The following is a 19,161-nucleotide window of genomic DNA, read 5'->3' as shown; positions in this document are numbered from 1 at the left end:
TTGTAAGTGGTACTGGAATAGAAACAGTTACATTGCCATTCAAAATGAAGATGTTCAAAGTGGGATGTCTTAAATAGAAAAACCTAAAAGTGATGCATTTGAAAGGCTGGAAACTTAAATATTTGCCCTTCTAGTTTGACGGTTACTACAATTTTCTTTCTAGTGGAGGTTTCAGCTCCAACTGTAACTTTTGTTTGGGTAAAAGTCTCATGAACCCCTTTTATGTGTAGAAAAACAAATATTTAACATTCACAGTGAAAATACAAAACGATTTTTAATATACAGCTGTTTAAAACAATATAGAATGTAAAAACAGTAACCACAACATCTGTAAACCTGACGGTGGACAGTTTGGTTTGGTGGATGAATGCACACGACAACAGTAGTTTTCCCATTGAAACAACATGCATAACCAGAGCACAGCTGTACAATTTGATGCCCACTGTTAAGTTTCTGAAAGTGGAAAAAGGAGCTAAAACATTTTTATTTTCAACAAAATTATACATTTTAATTTACAGGCCTTTTCTGTCACCAACTTAAAAAAAAAAAAAAATGAAATCCCTGCGACAAGAGTTGAGTCCTGCTGCTGAAGTCTGAACTGAAAGAGTGGACTGGTTTTCAAGATTTGGTCTGAAATCACAGTATGATACAGGAGCTGGTCCCATGCTGTTAAAGAAGGGTGTCACTACAATGCTGGGGGGGATGAAGAAGAAACCAGAAACCAAACAGATTTTTAAAAAAGTGTTCTGAATATATAGCCATATACTCAATAAAAGCGACTAAAAAGAAAGCAGTGAGCCAGTGAAGGATCCACTGTCACCGTGAGTCCGTTTTCCAGTCACTCGGGAGGAAAGTTTACGGAAACGAGTTGAGTTTGTGTCTTGTTCAGGGAGGTCAGAGGGGAGATCTGCTGGTCAGCTTTTAAAACAAGTGCGTGCTCCACTTGAAGGCTTTGTGATCTCGGTCAGTGCTTGTTGTTCGTCTCCTCCTGGCCCGAGCTGGAGATGCCATTCTGGGGTTGGCTGGAGCCCGAGCCCAGGCCATACAATCTCCCACAATACTTTGCGTCATCGATGTTATCCTCGAAAAAAAGCTGGATACAACAAAAACCGGAAGATTTCAGTTAGATGAGAGCTGAATTACTGAAACACACCTGCTGTTCTTTAAAGCCGAGTAACTAAACCACAAACCACTTTTTTCTGTTAAATCAATTTAAATTGGTATTTAGTAGGGCGGCTGATTGATTCGGGTCCAGATCTCGACATTTTAGAGGAAAGTATCTGAATTTTCTGTTTTGTGCTTTAAATACGCATACTAACTGCCCAGGTTGAAACCCGACTATTACAGCTGAATTGTGCGAGTGGCTGAGCTGCAGGCGGGTGACATCACCAACCACCCCATGCACTCCTCTTGCAGTCCCGCAGTTTAAAGAAAGCTCTGGACGATTTGCGTGACTGTACCTCTTTCATCCTGAAGAAAGCCATGCCGGTGAGCAGCGAATCCGATCCGGCTTGGTGCTGCCGCCCGATCCTCTTCAGCTCCAGCTGATCTGCCACTTCCTGCAGTCCTCCCTGCACAGACAGACAAGCCACATGTCTCAAGACTCGTTTTAACAAGATTTTGATGATCTTGTCTCCAAGAGGACGGTGCAGGAAGGAGGAACCAGATCCTTTCCTCACGTACAAGTACTAATACTAAATAAATACTAAAAAGTTTTCTGAGCTCACAAAAACGGCCTGTTTTCAGCTCTGTGACGAAGCAGCTCATCAAGAGGCTTTTTAAGAATTTATTTAGCTGACGAAGGAGGAGAATTTTCTCAGCACATGAAAGGAACACTTCATCCTTTAGTTTATGACAAACTTTCAGCATAAATACATCTGGGTATATGTGGTTTTCACAACGCTGTCAGCCAAATGTAGTGGAGTAAAAAGTACAATCTGCGTCTGAGATGTAGTGGAATAGAAGTATAAAGTTGTACAAAATGGAAATACTCAAAGTACAGGTACCTTTATTTGTACTTACGCACAAGAACCTCTATTTGTACTTAAGTACTGTATGGTGAACATGAACACCTCACTCAACTACGGTCTCAAACTGCTGACTCAAATCAAAGCCTCTCATAGTCCAATTCCGTCTATAATACCTTCAGGTTCTTGCAGCTCTTCATCAAGTACTTGACATCGTAGATGGCAGGGAAGAACAGGTTGAGGATCTGGAAGAAGTCGTGTTCCTCCTCGGGGAGCCGTGCGTCTGTCAGGAGCTTTACCAGGTAGCCGAAGTCGTAGCCGCTGAGAAATGTAGAACAGGAGGATTCAGGTCAGGATGGGCTCGAGTACAATCATGTTAATGGTTTCAAACTGATAAGCTTTGTTTATTTCTGCAGTAACACAGAGTGTTGCTGAAGAGGGTCTAAAACGACATGTCAACAGTATAATAACACACTTTGTAACATCATGAAATACAGAGAGAAATGAATTACTGTGCTGCACGGACTTTGCATCTGCATCACAAAATGCAGAAACGCACAGCAGAGAGGACAAGTGGAAACAAACCTGTAATTTCATAATAAAATGAATGGACAGTCGGTATAATTTTTGTCTGTATAATTAGAGGGTAAACACTGTGCCTCCAGTTCGTCCTGTCTCTACCTGTCTAATACTAACAATCCTTTATTTCTCCATGACACCAAACAACACAAATACACACGTCAGACGCCTTAAAGTACTGCAGAAACTTTTGTAATTCACCACAATTTGACTTCCCTGAACGGGTCCTGGTGATGCAGGACAACATTCACCAAAACTGTCTAATAAACGAGTTACCTGTCAGTCTGTCTCACTTCATGTTTACTCCTCTTGGTTTGAATGTACAAAGTCAGCGTGAACCGGACCAGAATTTGATTGCAATAACATGTCATTGTTTTCCTTTAGTTTGGACCAAAGCAAACTCCAGGTGTGAAAACAAAGCACAGTCTGTATCATATTTAAAGAAGTGCAGGACCTACAGTCCTCTGAATTGGGACCAAAAGGTGAATCAGAATAATCAACTGACCTGTGGAAGGAGAGCCACTTGACGTTTTCACACAGCACCAGACCAGAAGTCATGAGGAGCTCGGCGAAGTACAGCGTGTCGATTCCCTCTTCTTCATGTTTTTTAAACTGGAGGCCCGAGTTCTGTAGCAGGTCTATGGAGTCCTGTGAGTACATGTCTTCTCTGTGTGGAGCAGAAAAAAAGGAACATTCAGGTTATTCAGGTGCTGTCACCAATCAACTATACTTTGAAAAAACTGAATTTTGGAAAGCACTAGAAGACCAGAGTCCACCTACGTGAGGTTGAACTTAAAGTTGAACTGCCACGTCGTCGTGCCGGGAGGATAGTCTCCTTCCTCGTTCATGAATGTGAGGCCGAGCTGGATGATCTTCAGGAGGTCGACGTTACACCTCAGCAGCTGGTACTGGTAGTCCACTGTACTACGAAATTCACCGATGGGCCGAACGACCACTCCAGGGAATTCTGTGTCCTGAAGAAAAATGAACGCATTAACAGAAAACTAAAAAAAACTGTTCTCCTACACTGAATCAAATAACAGCAAAAGTGTGATTTTAGACAGCTTATCGACATTCTGGAAACAAAGAGGCGTCATGTTGACTTTCTTTATCAATGAGATGTTTAATAAAGTTCATCATAAAGCACAACACAGCAGACGAGAAGTGTACCAAGTGTGAACCAAATTATAAAAGCACATAACAGCACATTCCCACCTCGAACAGCCTGCATAAACGATGGTAGTCAGTTAATACAGTTATTATGCATTTTTACACTACCACAGTCCAACCTGTTCCTTACCATGGCAATGTAATTGTAGTTTTGAATAATCTGCCGGATTTTCCGCATTTCATCCTCTACATTGCTCGCCCAGACTTCACAGATTATCTGACTGGAATCTGTAAGCGCGGCTGGCATGTTGGCAGGTCAGGAAAAAAGTCCAAGAATCCTGCAGCGCTCGAGAGCAGGAGCGAAGGGGAGGCAATATGACGAAGACAGAGGACTCTGGGAGAGGACAAAAAGAAATGAATGCTTTTAAATCTAACTGCAACACTGGTACAAGGATCATGTCACATAAGCAAGGATGAAGATTAGTGTTAGCGCTATCCATACTGCTTTATTACTGAGAATAATAAATACACTATGGCTATGGAGTCGTTCATCCACCTTTTTTTTTTTTTAACAACTGGTTATTGAATATTTTAAGCTTTTATTGAAACAAACTGTGGTTTTCATTTAAATTAACTGCTTTAAGTGTTGAGTTTTGTGATCCTCTGTACCCTCATAATACATTAACATTAAAGGTAAACGAAATCAACTGAGAAATAGATTTTTAACAAATCATTAATCATCACTTGAACTGATACACATATCGATTCAGTGATTGACCGTCGCGGGTGTAGTGTAAACAATTACGACAAATGCCCACTGAAGTGCTTTGTTTTTAATAGAAAAAATGGATCTCCTCACAGCCTACGCGCCTTTAAACTCATTAACTGTTAGTCACTTGTTAAACCTGTATAAAAAGCTGTATTCAGTGAAATGCCAGTATTTCTTCAAAGCAGCCACAATGAAGCTTTGCTAGAGAATTACATTACTGTTATACCGAGAAGTGTTTTTAATATTCAAGCTCTATCATCATAGATGTCTATGATGGTAGAGATTGAATATTAAAAACATTTTCCTTCTTCAGCAACTTTTACAACAGATTCACTTTGACACAACTCCGTCAAAGCAGACATAAATAAATTCACTCTGTGTTACCACGACATCAAGCTGAATTAATCTTATTTAACGTTAACTAGTAGTTGTTTATAATGACGAGCTAACTAATTGCAACAGATAATGAAAAAAAAAACAACAAATAGGACAAACGTTCACCTTACATTAAAGTATTTGGTAACTCACGGTCTTTAACAGTTGGGGGATGTTTAGTAACCCCACGATTTGAAATACAGTTAAAACTAATTACCGACGTTGCATGCACGAGCTGTGTGTTTAGCACGCAAGCTAACGTTAACAAGCTAGTCGTCGAGTTATCTAGAAGGCCAACATGACCAGAGCAAACATTACATGAAACAACTCTACTTTATCGCGTCTTAATATGTCACAGCAGCGAACCACACCACAGAAATGTCAGTGTGTTACTGTATATGAAAAACAACGTTTACCTCAGAATTTCCTCGACGTAACCTGCCAAGCTAGCTGGTAGCGCCTCTTGTTTTCTTCTTCTTCTTCGTTTTCGCCTGCTCCTGCTTCTCCTTCTTTGCGCATATTAACGAATCATAATTACACTGCAAGTGTGTACACCGCCGCCTACTGCATTGGAGGTGTAACGAAGAGAAATAACACTTAAAATGGGCTTAAACATTTGGTTTATTATAAACTATAATTGTGTTTGAGTTCTTTTAACTTCACTTCATTTTTTTTCCATAGTGTTTTATTGTTCACAAAATTTCAGAGGCAAATATGGTATATCTTGTGGTTATTTGCTGAGAGTAGTTACGCTTAGTTGATTGTAAAAGAGTATTTTTACATTGTGAAATACTGAATATTATCATAGGTTTTACTACAGCTGAATGAAGCTGAATACTTCAAACATTTATGACAAAAGAGAATGACCTGATGCAAACTGTCCACAATAAAGTCTGTGGATTGAGACGCAAACAGTAAAAAACATGAGTACATAGATGTACTTTTACTCAGGGAGGAACCTCATTAATAGTATGATACCCCAAAAAGTATGTGGCAACATCATCATCACACCCACATGTGACTGCTCAATGAATCCTTCCATAAGCATTAATCGACTGCAGGGAGCTTTTATTAAAATTACTCTGATGTTGTTTCTCAGTTCACCCAAAAGGTATCAGATGGTTTGGAATCATAAAATGACTTCAAGCTGTCGATACAAAGCCACAAAGCACACATAAAAACATCACTGTGTGCTGTGACTTTAATATGTCCCTTCACAGGAACTGAAGGCTGAACAAAGTCACACGAGAGACAGATTGGGCCTGTATGAAAGGACATTTATTCGAAAACCATCTCAAATACCTGATAAACAGCAGAGTATATCGCTCTAAAGATTAACACTTTACATGCCGACAGCACACACCGGTTAGCAGTTTAATATCAGGAAATTGAGTTCAAATGAAGGTCATAAAAGAATTGGAATCAACAGACAGAAACTGAACCTGAAGTTTAACCAGTTAAGAATGACATGACACATGACAGGAAGAAATCTAAACTTCAGTGGAATTTGCTGTCATTGGCTTATAAAAGAAATACTTTGTCAATTAATTCACTCACCTGAAAAGATGTGAAAATTAAAATCTGAGCTGTTTGAGTTAACAGGAGTGATTTTACAGAGCATCGGAGCTGTTTTTAACTCTTTCTGATCATTTCAGGGCGGTTCGGGGTCAAGTTACAAGTCTTAGAGTCTTGAAAGACTTGAAACAGACCTCCCAGATTTTGAGAGGAAAATGTTTATATGTTTCTTTCTTGGATATTTAATATCCAAGCTATGTGGCTTCATGAGCCTTGAGCTCCTGGATACAGAGACTGACAAAAGTCAGTCTAACGCTGTGTGTGTTACAGACATGCAGAGAAAATCAATTCCCAACTATTCTCTGTGCAGTGAAGAGAAATACACATGATCATACTGTATCTTACCAATCATTATGAGACACACCTTTCCTAACAAATTACCACTGCTGTTCCCATCCTGTGAGTCTTTTTAAGCTGTAAGTGCTGTCAGAATAAAAGTAGAGTACATGTTAGGAAATTGCTCCTTGTTCAACACAGATGTAGCTGATCCCCTCATCTGGTAGACCCAGACCTTCTCGATCCTGTACTTCAACGAATCCACCTGCAGGGCTTTACAAAATGTACCAACAACGCTGAAAACGTTAACACTGTTTGAGAAAGACACGCCTCTCCTCCCAGGCATGTAACTGATTTTGTCCTGAGCTGAAAACCAGCCAGATGATTTTATTTTTTACTAAAAAGTTTGAAAGACACATCATGTCTCTGGTGTGACAGCCCGAGTCCCAGCGTCGCGGCGGCGATGGAGGTCAGAGGAGACGTCAGCCCGTCACTGCTCGGCAGACTCAGCTCTCCTCTGGATGTGGGAAATCTCCAGTATGGGCATCAGCAGCTGGAAGGCATCCTGGATGTAGGACGCACTGTTGGACGCCTGCGAGGACAGAGGACATGAGGCATGTGGTATTTTAATTAGCACTCAAGTGCTTGATTTGGATGTCAGTATGCACAGCTGGATTTAGTTTCTGACTGGGATCGAGAGCAACACAGTTTTGAAACATTCCTGAGATGATGAAAAGTTACACTGTTGAGGCTGCTGATGTGCAAATCAGAACAAAAGTTAGAATTGAGAACTGAAATACGCTTTTTCATTGGGAACTCAGTAAAAATGCACACAGGATGTCAAATTCAGCACAGGTGAAATCACCAAAGCTGTGAAAAAAAGCTTCACGTTTCCAAAAGGGCTGACTTCACATAAAACAAAAACATTTCAGTGTGAAAATGATTTTGAAGTTATGTATGTTTGCACTGCAAAGTCACATCAAATGTCAGTATTTTTTAATGGATTTTTACACATTTTAGGAAAAACTAACCCATTACACAGCCAATAAAATGGACAGAAATAAAACAGTAATAGTGTTATAGTGTGACAATGACTTTTGTGACTCTCTGTGTGTGTGTGTGTGTGTGTGCGTGTGACACGAACCTCTAAAAAGACTCCTGTTATCAGCGGGTTGAGGACGTCTCCCTTCTCGTGCGCCTGTAAAAAACATCATTATCATCATTAAATCAGTTCATGTTAGCTGTTAGCAGCCATATTCAGCGCAGCAGATGGAAAACCTGATCAGCAGTAAAAAAGACATTTTTACTCTTGTGAAAATGTTTTGACTTCACACGTGTGTCCTTTAAGTACCATTAAGGGTGTTTTAGTGTTGCCACATTTCTCACAAAGCGACCCGACAGCGTCATAAAAAACACAAACAGGATGAAAACAGCGAGAGTCGAGTTATTGTCCTTACATCTGGAATATCACAATTTACATCATCAGTGACTTGTCGTTGTCTTTGACAACAGCAGAAACATGGCAGCAGGGATGAGGGGAAGTATCCCTTTTGAAAATCAGCAGCTTGGTGAGCTGCAGTCTTAAAATAAACAATGGCTTTGGTGTATTTCAGTTCTAACTTCACATTAGAAGTGCTGCAGGTCATCACACTCACCCCTGCGGCTGTTAGACAGGACGTGAACTTCTTGGAAAGCAGTGAGATTTCTTTACACAGGACAACCGTTAACCTGCAGACAGACGCCATGAAAAACACATTTAGTTTTTACAGTGCAGCTGCTGCGGCGTCTCCACACATGTTCGAAGTGAAAATCCACTCACTGTGACAGGACGCTGGCCTCTGTGGCGCCGTTGCAGAAGAGGATCATCTCTGCCAGTTTGTGGAAAAGCTCGATGGATCGAGCCGTCAGCTCAGCCAAACTCCTGATGGCTGCGGCGTGAACCTCCTGATAAAATTCAACACACACACTACAGTTATCTTTTGATTCACCTCAAAAAGGCAGCGACTGCTAATGTGTTTGGATGTTTTACATTCGTGGGATGAATGTGAAGTACAGTGTGAACTTTCCACGCCCAGAAAATAAGCGAGCTCCAGAAGTAACAAACGAGACTGGCTGACCAACCCAGCTGACGCCCACACCAAGCTGTCCGCCAAGGTCCAGAGATCTCGTGGTCTCTCCACAGGACCAAACAACTTTTCTGGGGGAAACCCTGTGTTGACTAGTTGTCACATCGCATCACATTGAATGTCACTGATGGTTAGTGTCAGCATACCTCCACTGAGAGCATTTTCTTTGCGCCCTCCTCGTCCCCGTCAGGTTTGGTCAGGTCACTGATCTGGCTGCAGGTGCTCTTACAGGCCTGTCGGAGGTTAGAGACCAAAATAACTGCCACCATGTTCTCATGGCACAACCACAACAAACAGGAACTGGATTACACTGCCACAAATCCCTGTTATTTTGTCCAGCCACATGAACAATACTACAAACTGCAGCTTCACAAAGGGTCTGATGGTACACGTCCACAGGATCTGAGGTCATCTGCATCGCATTCTGAGAGAGAGAGACATCACTTTGGTGATGTGCATAAAGTTGAGCTATGAACTACTTCCTGCAAATCAGGGGTTTCCAAAAACTTTCAAAATACGTTTCAAACAAGCTACCCTGTTGGTCCGGTTTTAAAATCTGGAAGCAGACAGTGAATGAGTTAGAGTGTTTGTCCTATCAGGTGCAGCCAGTGTTTGCAATTTTGTTTGTAGTTTTCATCCATCATGACTACACACTGTGGCACACCAGTAAAATGTGCCACCCTGGATGCAGCAGGACCCTCACGTCCAGTATGAGGACACGCACCATAAGGCTCTAAGGTCAGAGCATCTTGTGTGCTGTACAGACTGTAAACCCCCTTAGGCAAATTGTGATCAGTGATCTGGGCTATATAAATAAAATCTGATTGGACTTCGATTTGAGTTTGTCCACCAAAACTAGACAGTTATCTGATCCAAAATACAGAAATGGGCAGATGGTACCTGGCTGAGTTTGTCAGCTGTGGCAGTGACACTGAGACCCTCCAAGGCCTCCGTTAACTCCCTCTCAAACTCTGAGCCGTCTTCATCTGGAATTAGACAAGTACTATCACTCAGTTAAGCCACTACATCAATTCTGGTGGATGTGATGGTGTATTCCTCCTACCTTTCTTCTCGTCTACTTCCTCATCATCGAACTCCACCAGCGAGAAAGAGTCTTTGATGAGATCCAGCTCTTCTCTGAGCTGAAGCAGCTCATCTCCTGACAGAGTGGTCAGTACAGACTTCACCTGCAGCACACACACATACAAAAAAGAAAAGAAAAGCACACACACATACACACAATGAAGGACAGTCACACTTGAGGAGTTTACCAGATTCCATTATGTCCCTTCAGCCACAGTTGGCGTCATGATTTGGAACGGAGCTGCCACCTTACCTTTGACTCGCTCTCTCGAGACAGAATCTCAAGCGCCTCGAGGTGCGACAGACCCTGAAATTCATCAAACAGCATCCCGTAGTGAGCGACCGCCTTCTTCTCTGACTCAGGGTCTTTCTCTGCTGTCTGCAGCTCCTCGCGCTCCTTCGCCTCCCTCAACACCTACGAGGCACACAGAGACGAGACAGAGACAGAGAGGGGACAAAACGTTAACGTCTTCCCCCTCAGCCACCCAACACAGAAAGCAGATGGCAAGACAACAGAAACAATTTAGGACTGATTTGCACACTGACTTAACAGGAGGAATTAACATGTTTGAAGTCTCTTCCACATGCGTGTAACAATCTATAATCTCTTCTGCCTCCAACTTGTCTCTGAGCTCCTTGTGTCTGGCCCGGCTGTCCCTACCTGAGACAGAGTGGCATTTCTGATCATCAGTCCTTTGGTCTTCTTAAAGCCGGGATCACCTTCTGCTATAACATCCATCGTCTTCTTCCCGATGAACTCCAGAGCATCCAGACCGCCCGTTATCACCGTTTTGCCCTTTGAGCAGAAGAAAATATCACGTTTTTCAATGTAATATCCATAACAACAACAACTGCTTTCAGCCAATGATGTGCAAGACACATATGAGTGAATTAATGGGTTATTAGGAAAAGTATTTAAATAAGTCCCAAAAACATTTGTAACATTGAACAACATTGCAATTTCTCAGGAGCTGCATGTTGTCAATATCACAGCCACACAAAAGATTTTCTGTTTTGGCTCTAAAATGTGAAATTGTCTTTACAATTTCAAAGGAGCAGGGACAACAGTTCTGCTTACTGTGCTCTGGACGACGCTGGTGAGTGACGTCAGCATTCCCAGCGCGTTTCCAATCGCCACCGATCCATCTGCTGTCACTTTGTCTGTCCCACTGCTGGCTTCACCTGCAGGAGGAGAAACGAGCACAATGCATCAGATAAATACTACACTATGTGGAGGGAAAGAGGGATAGATGTGTGATAAATATCTTATATTCACATATCTCTGCATACAAGTTAACCCTCAGACGCTCAAACACCACCAGCATGTTTGAAAGATGCGTGTCCTTTAAAAGTAATTTGTAAAACTGTAAAAACAAAGATTATCATCGGATTTTCAAATTCCTGACGGTCCTTCAACCAACCACGTGCTACCAACACTTGTGTCAAGAAAAATAACCAAACTTCAGCTTAAAATAGTGATACTTAATCAAAATATTTTACATGTCTCAATTTAAAATTCACCAAAAATAAACCGCTGGCACTAACCAGATCCTGTAAAAACAAATTACATTTTCTGTTCTCAGTGCAACCCTTGAATCACTCTGCTGAGAGCAACAATTGCATGATGAGATGAAAATTTTGTGAAATTCTCTCAACTGCAGCAGAAGAGGAGGAGGAAGAGGAGTGAGGTCATCAGTAAAAATCTAAAAATTCCAATACGGAAAGCATGTGGAGCTCCCAAATTTCCCTTCATAAAAATGATGTATATTTCTAAAAGAAATTAGCAAAGACATTCAACTTGCACTGTTTCATTTTTATGACTTTTGACACCAAACTTTGTTTCACAGACAAAACACATTTCTGTGGTCTTCCTGCTTTTGCCTGATTGTGCTGGTTCTGCAGAGATACAGGACTAACAAGTTCACAGTGAGTAAAAATGTCTTAAAAATGCCCAGAAACTGCTTGAGGTTGTGAGGGTTAATCCTTAACATTGTCCCTTAGTTACACAGGACCTGACATAGAGTAAAGCCTCACCCTGCTCTTTCTGCTCTTGCTCAACTTGCGCCGAGAGTTCAGTCGGACTGGGGATTCCGAGCGACGTCTCTGCCTTTTCTATCACCTGTGTGAGCCCTTGACCTGCATGGACATGAGAGACAAACGGCGATTAGAAGCCTAATAGCTAAAGACATCATCACACGCATTTAAACAGAGAGATTTGGTGTCTGTACTCACCCACAGTGGCCACAGTAGCTGTTGCTGAGGATAAGATGGATTTTCCCCAGCTGCCCCAGTAACCCCAACCACCCTGAGACACAGCTGACTCACTGGATGTCTGATTAGAGAGGGAATATGTCAAAGAGGACAGAAGGAGGAGAAGGAAGGAAAGAAAAGCCAGAGAGAACAAGAAACAGAGGTTCTGAATGAGTAGAATTCAGAATTCAACTGATCTGGGGCAAAGCTTATCACTAGTGTTAAAACTTAAAAAAAACTCACAGCATGTTTAAAATTCACAGTTAACACAATTATCAGTTAATGTTTAAACAGAACTTCTCTTTTTGCCATTATCTGCAGCTAAAAACTAGAATTATCTCATCGGTGCCTTTGCTGGCTGCTCCTCGGCTTTCGGCGTCTCCTGAACTTCGGCTGCAGGTTTGACGTCTGGTCTCCTCCTGGCCTTCCTCGTCGGGGCCACATCGGTCGAGCTGTCGGGCGTTTCGGCGGGAGAGGCGTCCTGAATGTCTGGTGTCACCTCTGGACCTTCTGCTGCTGTAGCTTCACTGTCTGACATCTTAATGTCTTAATACATGCCCTGAAGACAACAGATGAGAAGAAGAACAATTTGAAGATTCTGAGCAGATGACAGTTTTCTAACACATGACCTAGTAAACATAGTGAGTTCAAGCAGGTTTACTGAAAAATCCAATCAATCTTCCACCATTAGATCCACACACTCTGCCATATTTGATGCATTCATTATGGGAGGTAAGCTGTAATGAAATACTGTAATTCAGTGTTCTGTGAAACCAGTTCTGCTTCGGTGGCATCTTAAATTTCCCAAAATGCGTTTCAACAACACTGAACAACAGTCTACTATCAAGCAGTTGGTTATCTGCACCGCTGGAGTGTGAGTTTAAAGTCCAGTTTTAGTTTTCTGAAACCCAAACTGCAACGAAGAGTACAAAAGCAACAGAGTACATTGTTTTATATATTGTACAGTCACATACCGTATCCCTGTGCATTAAAGTACACATTACTTGAAGTTAACACCTCACATACACACCAAGAACAGGAATTTATGTTATGAAAACTGGCATTCAAATCTAACGCCACATAGTCCGTTAGCAGCTGGTGATACTGTAGGATTAGTCGCATGTTGGCCATGTTTTACTGTGGGTAGCTAGTAGTTCTGGTAAGCTAATGACTTGTTGTATTTAGCAATATGAAGGAGGACTGTTTTTTCTCTTCCATCAATATTAACTGTTTTATAACTACAAACGCATACTTAGGCACATACCAACTTGGTCATAAAGAAACAAAACCCACCTTTTCTCCTGTCAAAGTCTTGATGCTAGCACTTAACGTTTTCCCAGTCCGCTACCGGTGTTCGTCCCAAAATCAGCAACACAAAAGGTTTATCTTCTTATTTCCGCTTGTACCGCTGTTAAACGCCTTCTGGTTTTCTACTTATCAGTTTAATAATTGAGGTTTTCTCGCTCTTTTGGTCCATCAAAGTCAGCCACGTCACATTTTGTTTTCACTGACCAGGTTCGACGGTTAGCCATACTGACAAAGAGGAGTTCCGCTTAGCTGCTTCAAAATAAATGTTTGTTGAAACGTTGGAGTTTTAACGAAATTACTGTAAAAGAAAGAAAGCGTTGAAGTCGGAGTATATCACTGTCACTGCGATGATTAAAGGTCCTTTTGGATCTCAATAAGACAATTCTGAAGAAATACATGACATTTCCGCAGGTGACAGATATTAGGATTAAGCTTTGAACGAAAGTCCGCCACACTTCCGGTCCTTCTCTCTAGTGAGTAAACTTGATGCAATGAGCATCCGAGTCAAGCAACGCAAATGAAATTAAAGCAAGACTTCATAAACCGTAAAAAAAGAACAAACTAAATTTCCGGTAAACATTAATAACCCAAAAAATAAAATACAGCATTTTTTTTAAAGAAATGATTAATTAATTTTACTCTCACAGCAAAACAAAATCTTGTCCATCTAAAAGTTACATAAATTAAAATATAGGATAAAAATTCAAGTAAATTCAAGTTTAAGTAGGCGATTACATAAACTTCTTTCAGTTCAACACTAATTACGCTGTTGCTCACACTTTCTTGCCACCAGATGTAGTCACCAAATTCTCGGGTAGATTAAAAACAAGCCACGCCCACCGTACCTGGAGCAGGAAGTAAAGGGATCAAGTGGATCGCGATTGCTTATCTTAAAAATTTAGGATTAAAACTCTTTAACCGTACTAAAACAGCCGAAAGGGAAGGGGAATCTCTTTGACCAGTTGTAAAACCATCAGATATTTATGTCGGCCGTGGATTAGATGTTTTGGTCGCTGTCCAAGCAGCAGGTGAGAAGCACTGACTCAGCCTGTCAGGGCTATTTGGTGTTTATTTGAGTTTCTGTCTTCCTCTATGTGTTCGGTGCACCAATATAATGCTTTTGGTCACTTATAATAGTGTTTTGTCCTACACTTTCAGTACATAGCCTAATATTACTGTGCTGTTTGTAAATGAACTTAGTGCTCTTTAAGTCCACTGTGACTTAATATAATAACTCAATAACGACGTTACTTCATCTACAGCTTATTTTAAAGGGACAGCAACACTTAAGGCATTGAAAGAAACCAGTCCTATTAACATCATTTCAGATAAAGACAAACAATACTGTAAGAGAATCATTAAAACAATGAAAGCACGGGAAATAAAAGTTGTGTGACTACCATCAATCACGTTATATTTTATTGTAGTCAAACATCTGTAATGGGGAGAAAAGCAAAGCAAGAGATAAAATGCATGTAATTAGTAATTCATGTTAAGTACTGTGTCCTGAGGGTTCATGTGTATATGTCAAAACACTGCAGTAGATAAAGATTTATCAAATATGGACAGAGCATTCATTAAAAAGCTCAAACAAAGTAGGACTCTACAGTAACCCGCTGATGCTTCCTGTTTTGCAGGTTTGTCTCATTTAAGTGTGAGTTGAAGCTGTGACTCTGTGATACTGCACACACAGTCATGATATCAGCTCAGACACACCACTTGTCACACCTGCTCGTCACGGTCCTGCTGCTCAGTGGGTGGACAGCACGTGGGGCTCAGAACGCATCAGAGGCGGAGGCGACGTCCTCTGCTCGGCTGGCCGGCGTCTCCTCCAGCAGACTCATCGTGGTCAAGGAGGGATCCAGCACTCTTATCGAGTGTAACGTGACCGGGAGCCACCACGACATCAAGTGGTACAACTCCAAAGGACCTCTGCTCGGTGAGGCCAAGAGAACGGCGTGCTGAGTAGTTGTTTATGAACACCTTTTGCGTTTTTTCAATTGTTTTGTATGTAAAAAGCAGCAATATTGCAACAACCATCAAAGTAAAGTAGTCACATGCTGTTTTCATTATCGCATTGTCAAGACAGCAGCTCACCAGAAGGCCTTTATCTGCCTTCATCTGTCTCTGTCTTGTTATCTTTTGACTCCAGGCGGGAAGTGGCAGATTCAACAAGATGGTGTCCTAAACATCACTGTGGTCTCCTTTGAGGACCGTGGACGCTACACCTGTGTTGCATCCAGCAGCGCCGACGAGACCAAAAACTACACCATCACTCTGCGTGTAGCCCACACCGACAGCGGCCTGGGCGTCTACTTCGTCATCGTCTGCCTGGTGGCCTTCTCCATCACTATGATCCTCAACGTGGCGCGGATCTGCATGGTCAGCAGCCACCTCAAGAAGACGGAGAGAGCCATTAATGAGTTCTTCCGCACAGAGGGTGCGGAGAAGCTGCAGAGAGCGTTCGAGGTCGCCAAGCGGATCCCCATTGTCACGTCAGCCAAGACGCTGGAGCTCGCCAAAGTCACGCAGTTCAAGACCATGGAGTTCGCCCGTCACATGGAAGAGCTGGCAAGGAGTGTTCCTCTGCCGCCTCTCATCCTGAACTGCCGCACGTTTGGGGAGGGGCTCGCAGAAACGGCAAACCCGGGGTCTCAGCCTGAAGAGCAGGTCAGGACGTCGATATCTGGGACCAGACAAGCTATTGGCCCACCCTCATCTTACAGACACGGAAAGGAGGAGGGGGAGGAGGAGGAGGTGAGTCAGGCACTGCTGTCAAGTGAAAGACAAAGCAACGATGAAGGTGTCAAAGTGTCAGTCTACGTGATTTCTGAAACGCTCGCTAGGGAGGATAAGGAGGCCGAGATGTGTGACCGTGGGCTTGCACCAGGCACACGAACAAGTGTGTCCTATGAGAGCAGCATATAGCCTGAGTCCCATCCAGAAGAATCACATTCAGATTTAATGAGTTATTTGATGCTATGGAAAGGTGGTGAAACATCATGATTGACAGCTGAGCACTGCTCCTGATTGGATCAGGCAGGTGTATGGGTGAGAACTCGAAACCTCTCACCGTAGCTCCAAATGACGTCACCAGAACAAGATGGCGGCACTCATACCCAGGATATTTTGGCTTAATTTCTATACAGTGGGAGGAAGTGGAGACCCATCATCCATCCTTATATATGTCAGTGGTCTAACTGCTAAGAAAGATAGAAAATTGTCTGGGTCATCGTTTAGAGTTTAGCTATTGTGGTTGTGCTCATCGATTCTTATTGAACGCAGATACCAAATCTGTTTGACAAAGAAAAGAAACAAAAAATAATTTGATTTCAAGGTGAAAAACAGTCCTGAAATTCAGAGTACTGTGTAATGGACATCCTGGACATAACGACACTGCATTCTTTCACCTTCCTGTACCTCCTCTTCCTCCTTCCTGCAGTGCAGTGAATACATTTAAGTCTTTTGTTACAGTCTCACTGGTACCACATTAAACCAGTTTTCTTATTCATACAATCCTTTTCTGCCTCAATCCGATACTGATCAACTAATGGTGCTAGTAAGTCAGAGCAGAGCCAGCCAACATCATCTGTGCTCAGAATCATATTTCCTCTTGTCCTTTACTTTGTTTTATTTTAGTTTTCACGTTTGTGTGGTGGTTTATTCTCAGCTTTCCATTTTTTGGGATTTGTCTGCACACAGCTCGTGTAGCAGCAGATATAAGAGCTCATTTTCTTCCTTCATGCTGCTGGATAAGTTTCGTTCACTTTGACAGTCAGTCAGCTCCTGCAGAACAAAAAAGTTGTAATGAAATATCCTTTTCTTCACTGCGTTGATTGTTTTCATGTCACTGCTGCCTGTCAATCACTTGACACTCGAGCAAGAAGGGGGAAATTATGTTTCAGAAACCTGTCACTTCACAGACTTGACTGCCATCTCCATGTCTTTTTATTTGTTAGTGAGGCGAGTAGCTGATTACAGCGTCGGTGACTGCTTCAATGAAAGAAGTAAAAAATAAACACGAGCAATGCAAAATGTTTGAGGAATAATTGTACAGTAAAACACAGTCTTCTTTAATCTTTCAGAGGCAGCAGAGAAACTGAAATATAAATGTGATTATTTTTACATCAGAGCTCAAAAAAATGTCGGCTATGAGGGAAAATGTGTTGACAAATATGCTTCTTTTTCAAATTTTGAATCTTTCTCAGTGGTATCATGAGATTTGGGAGTTATATTTATAAAGTTACACTTAATAATTGAACAAGTTTGTGTGTTCTGTGTAGAGGTATGTGCATGTCTTCATGTCCTGGGTAAAGTCTCAGCTCAAAGTGTGTCCATCCCAACAGCTGCTTCCCTGCAAAGGGGTTTGAAAAAATACAAATGTGTTTCAGTTTAAATGAAACATGAAGTTGTTTAAAATTTCTACAGGATCTTTTTGAAATTTGGTTCAAGCTTTTGAGGTAAAAGACAAAAGACCAAAACCACATGAAAACTTAAGAACTCTCTGCTAATGAGGAGAAGCAAAAACACTGAAAAACCCGGACAAACAGCTTCTTTACCGTGTAAACTGTGAATCCGTTGTGGAACTTTGTCTGTAGGTGAACAAATGTTTTTGTAGGGTTTTTTTAATTGTAATTCTATTGTGTGATAGGGATTGGTGTTTAATGGTGCTTAGATATTTAAAATTGAAGAGTTTATTTTCAGGGGATGAAAGCAGATGTTTATTTTGTTTGTCTGACATTTGGAACATAATAATAAAATAAATAAAATCAAAAACTAGCAATTGGTCAGTTGGTGATTTGTGTCCATTCAGATGATGCTGCGGTGAGCCACCGAGTGGCGCTGTTGTGTTAAACATCAGTTGTGGATTCTCCACCTGACACACTCCTGAACATGACCAGCTGTGGATGAACACTTGATATCGTTGTTAGAAGATCAGGGAGCTGAGAGTTTTGTTTGGATGAAGTACTGATGGAACTGCCTTTACTCATTTCAGAGAGAAAGAAACAATAAAGAAAACTGAATGAAAAACATTAAGTTTTAAAAACATCCATCCACTCATCCATTTTCTTTACCGCTTATCCATCAGTGTCGCGGGGAGCCGATCCCAGCTTTTATGGCAATGTGCCCAGCACAAAATGACATATTTAATACATGTGGAAATGCAGACTTTACAATGCGATACTGTGGGTTTGAACAGGTTGTCCACCACCAGCTGTGGTGATGACATTTAAACTGAATCCTTTTACCTTTTTCTACTTCATCTGCAACCACAAACTCTTTCATTTCGGTCTCTGATAATAAAAAAATATCCCTTCTACTCATTCTAAACAAAAACAAGTAAGCTTTCCAGTCAGCACCTGTCAGTGACTGTAAGTTAAATGTGAACACATCTGAACAGGAATAAATTACCTTTGGCTGTAATTTATCTACCTGTGTGAGGAACTGATGCACTCAGGCTTCATTAAGCTCATCTTGTACAACTGCTGCTTCGCACTGCACAGTACTTTCCCTGAGGTTAATCTCCCGGAGCTACCAAACTGTTACACCCTGCCCTACCCGACAAATATCAGGCTGGAGAGCAGCCCAAATAAAAATAACCTTGGGCGTCTGTGTGGAATAACTAAAAAATAAAAAAAATCCATCCTTCTTCCCTTTCCTGTCCTCTCTGGAGGCAAGCTTATCTAAATAGAATTGATTGGTCTGAGCGATCATTCATCATGTCCAGCCGAAGCAGACGTTT

The 19,161-nt window shown here is 41.7% G+C and overlaps 3 protein-coding genes across 3 annotated transcripts; 1 reads left to right on the top strand and 2 right to left on the bottom strand.

The window, feature by feature from the left end:
- Nucleotides 1-255: 255 nt before the first annotated feature.
- Nucleotides 256-5,369, bottom strand: cnot8 (CCR4-NOT transcription complex, subunit 8). The gene is made up of 7 exons (XM_046410413.1): nucleotides 5,217-5,369; nucleotides 3,847-4,050; nucleotides 3,327-3,520; nucleotides 3,052-3,213; nucleotides 2,144-2,288; nucleotides 1,461-1,571; nucleotides 256-1,093 (listed from the first exon to the last, which is right to left on the bottom strand). Exons 2-7 carry the CDS (start codon nucleotides 3,961-3,963, stop codon nucleotides 965-967), a joined length of 858 nt encoding a protein of 285 aa, XP_046266369.1. The 5' UTR covers nucleotides 3,964-4,050; nucleotides 5,217-5,369; the 3' UTR covers nucleotides 256-964.
- A 687-nt stretch (nucleotides 5,370-6,056) lies between these two features.
- On the bottom strand, nucleotides 6,057-13,736 carry fam114a2 (family with sequence similarity 114 member A2). The gene is made up of 14 exons (XM_046411286.1): nucleotides 13,404-13,736; nucleotides 12,460-12,669; nucleotides 12,093-12,192; nucleotides 11,895-11,996; nucleotides 10,939-11,042; nucleotides 10,522-10,656; nucleotides 10,114-10,275; nucleotides 9,841-9,964; nucleotides 9,678-9,763; nucleotides 8,924-9,010; nucleotides 8,471-8,595; nucleotides 8,307-8,379; nucleotides 7,796-7,849; nucleotides 6,057-7,243 (listed from the first exon to the last, which is right to left on the bottom strand). The coding sequence occupies exons 2-14, from the start codon at nucleotides 12,646-12,648 to the stop codon at nucleotides 7,142-7,144; spliced, it is 1,443 nt and encodes a 480-aa protein (XP_046267242.1). The 5' UTR covers nucleotides 12,649-12,669; nucleotides 13,404-13,736; the 3' UTR covers nucleotides 6,057-7,141.
- A 500-nt stretch (nucleotides 13,737-14,236) lies between these two features.
- Nucleotides 14,237-18,183, top strand: LOC124071102 (microfibrillar-associated protein 3-like). The gene is made up of 4 exons (XM_046411539.1): nucleotides 14,237-14,446; nucleotides 15,056-15,357; nucleotides 15,571-16,353; nucleotides 16,642-18,183. The coding sequence occupies exons 2-3, from the start codon at nucleotides 15,114-15,116 to the stop codon at nucleotides 16,344-16,346; spliced, it is 1,020 nt and encodes a 339-aa protein (XP_046267495.1). The 5' UTR covers nucleotides 14,237-14,446; nucleotides 15,056-15,113; the 3' UTR covers nucleotides 16,347-16,353; nucleotides 16,642-18,183.
- The last annotated feature ends 978 nt before the right edge of the window (nucleotides 18,184-19,161 follow it).

Source organism: Scatophagus argus, chromosome 14 (genome assembly GCF_020382885.2).
Source record: "Scatophagus argus isolate fScaArg1 chromosome 14, fScaArg1.pri, whole genome shotgun sequence".
NCBI lineage: Eukaryota > Metazoa > Chordata > Actinopteri > Scatophagidae > Scatophagus > Scatophagus argus.
The sequence above is the reverse complement of the archived record's forward strand: the minus strand, read 5'-3'. Positions and strand labels throughout refer to the sequence as shown.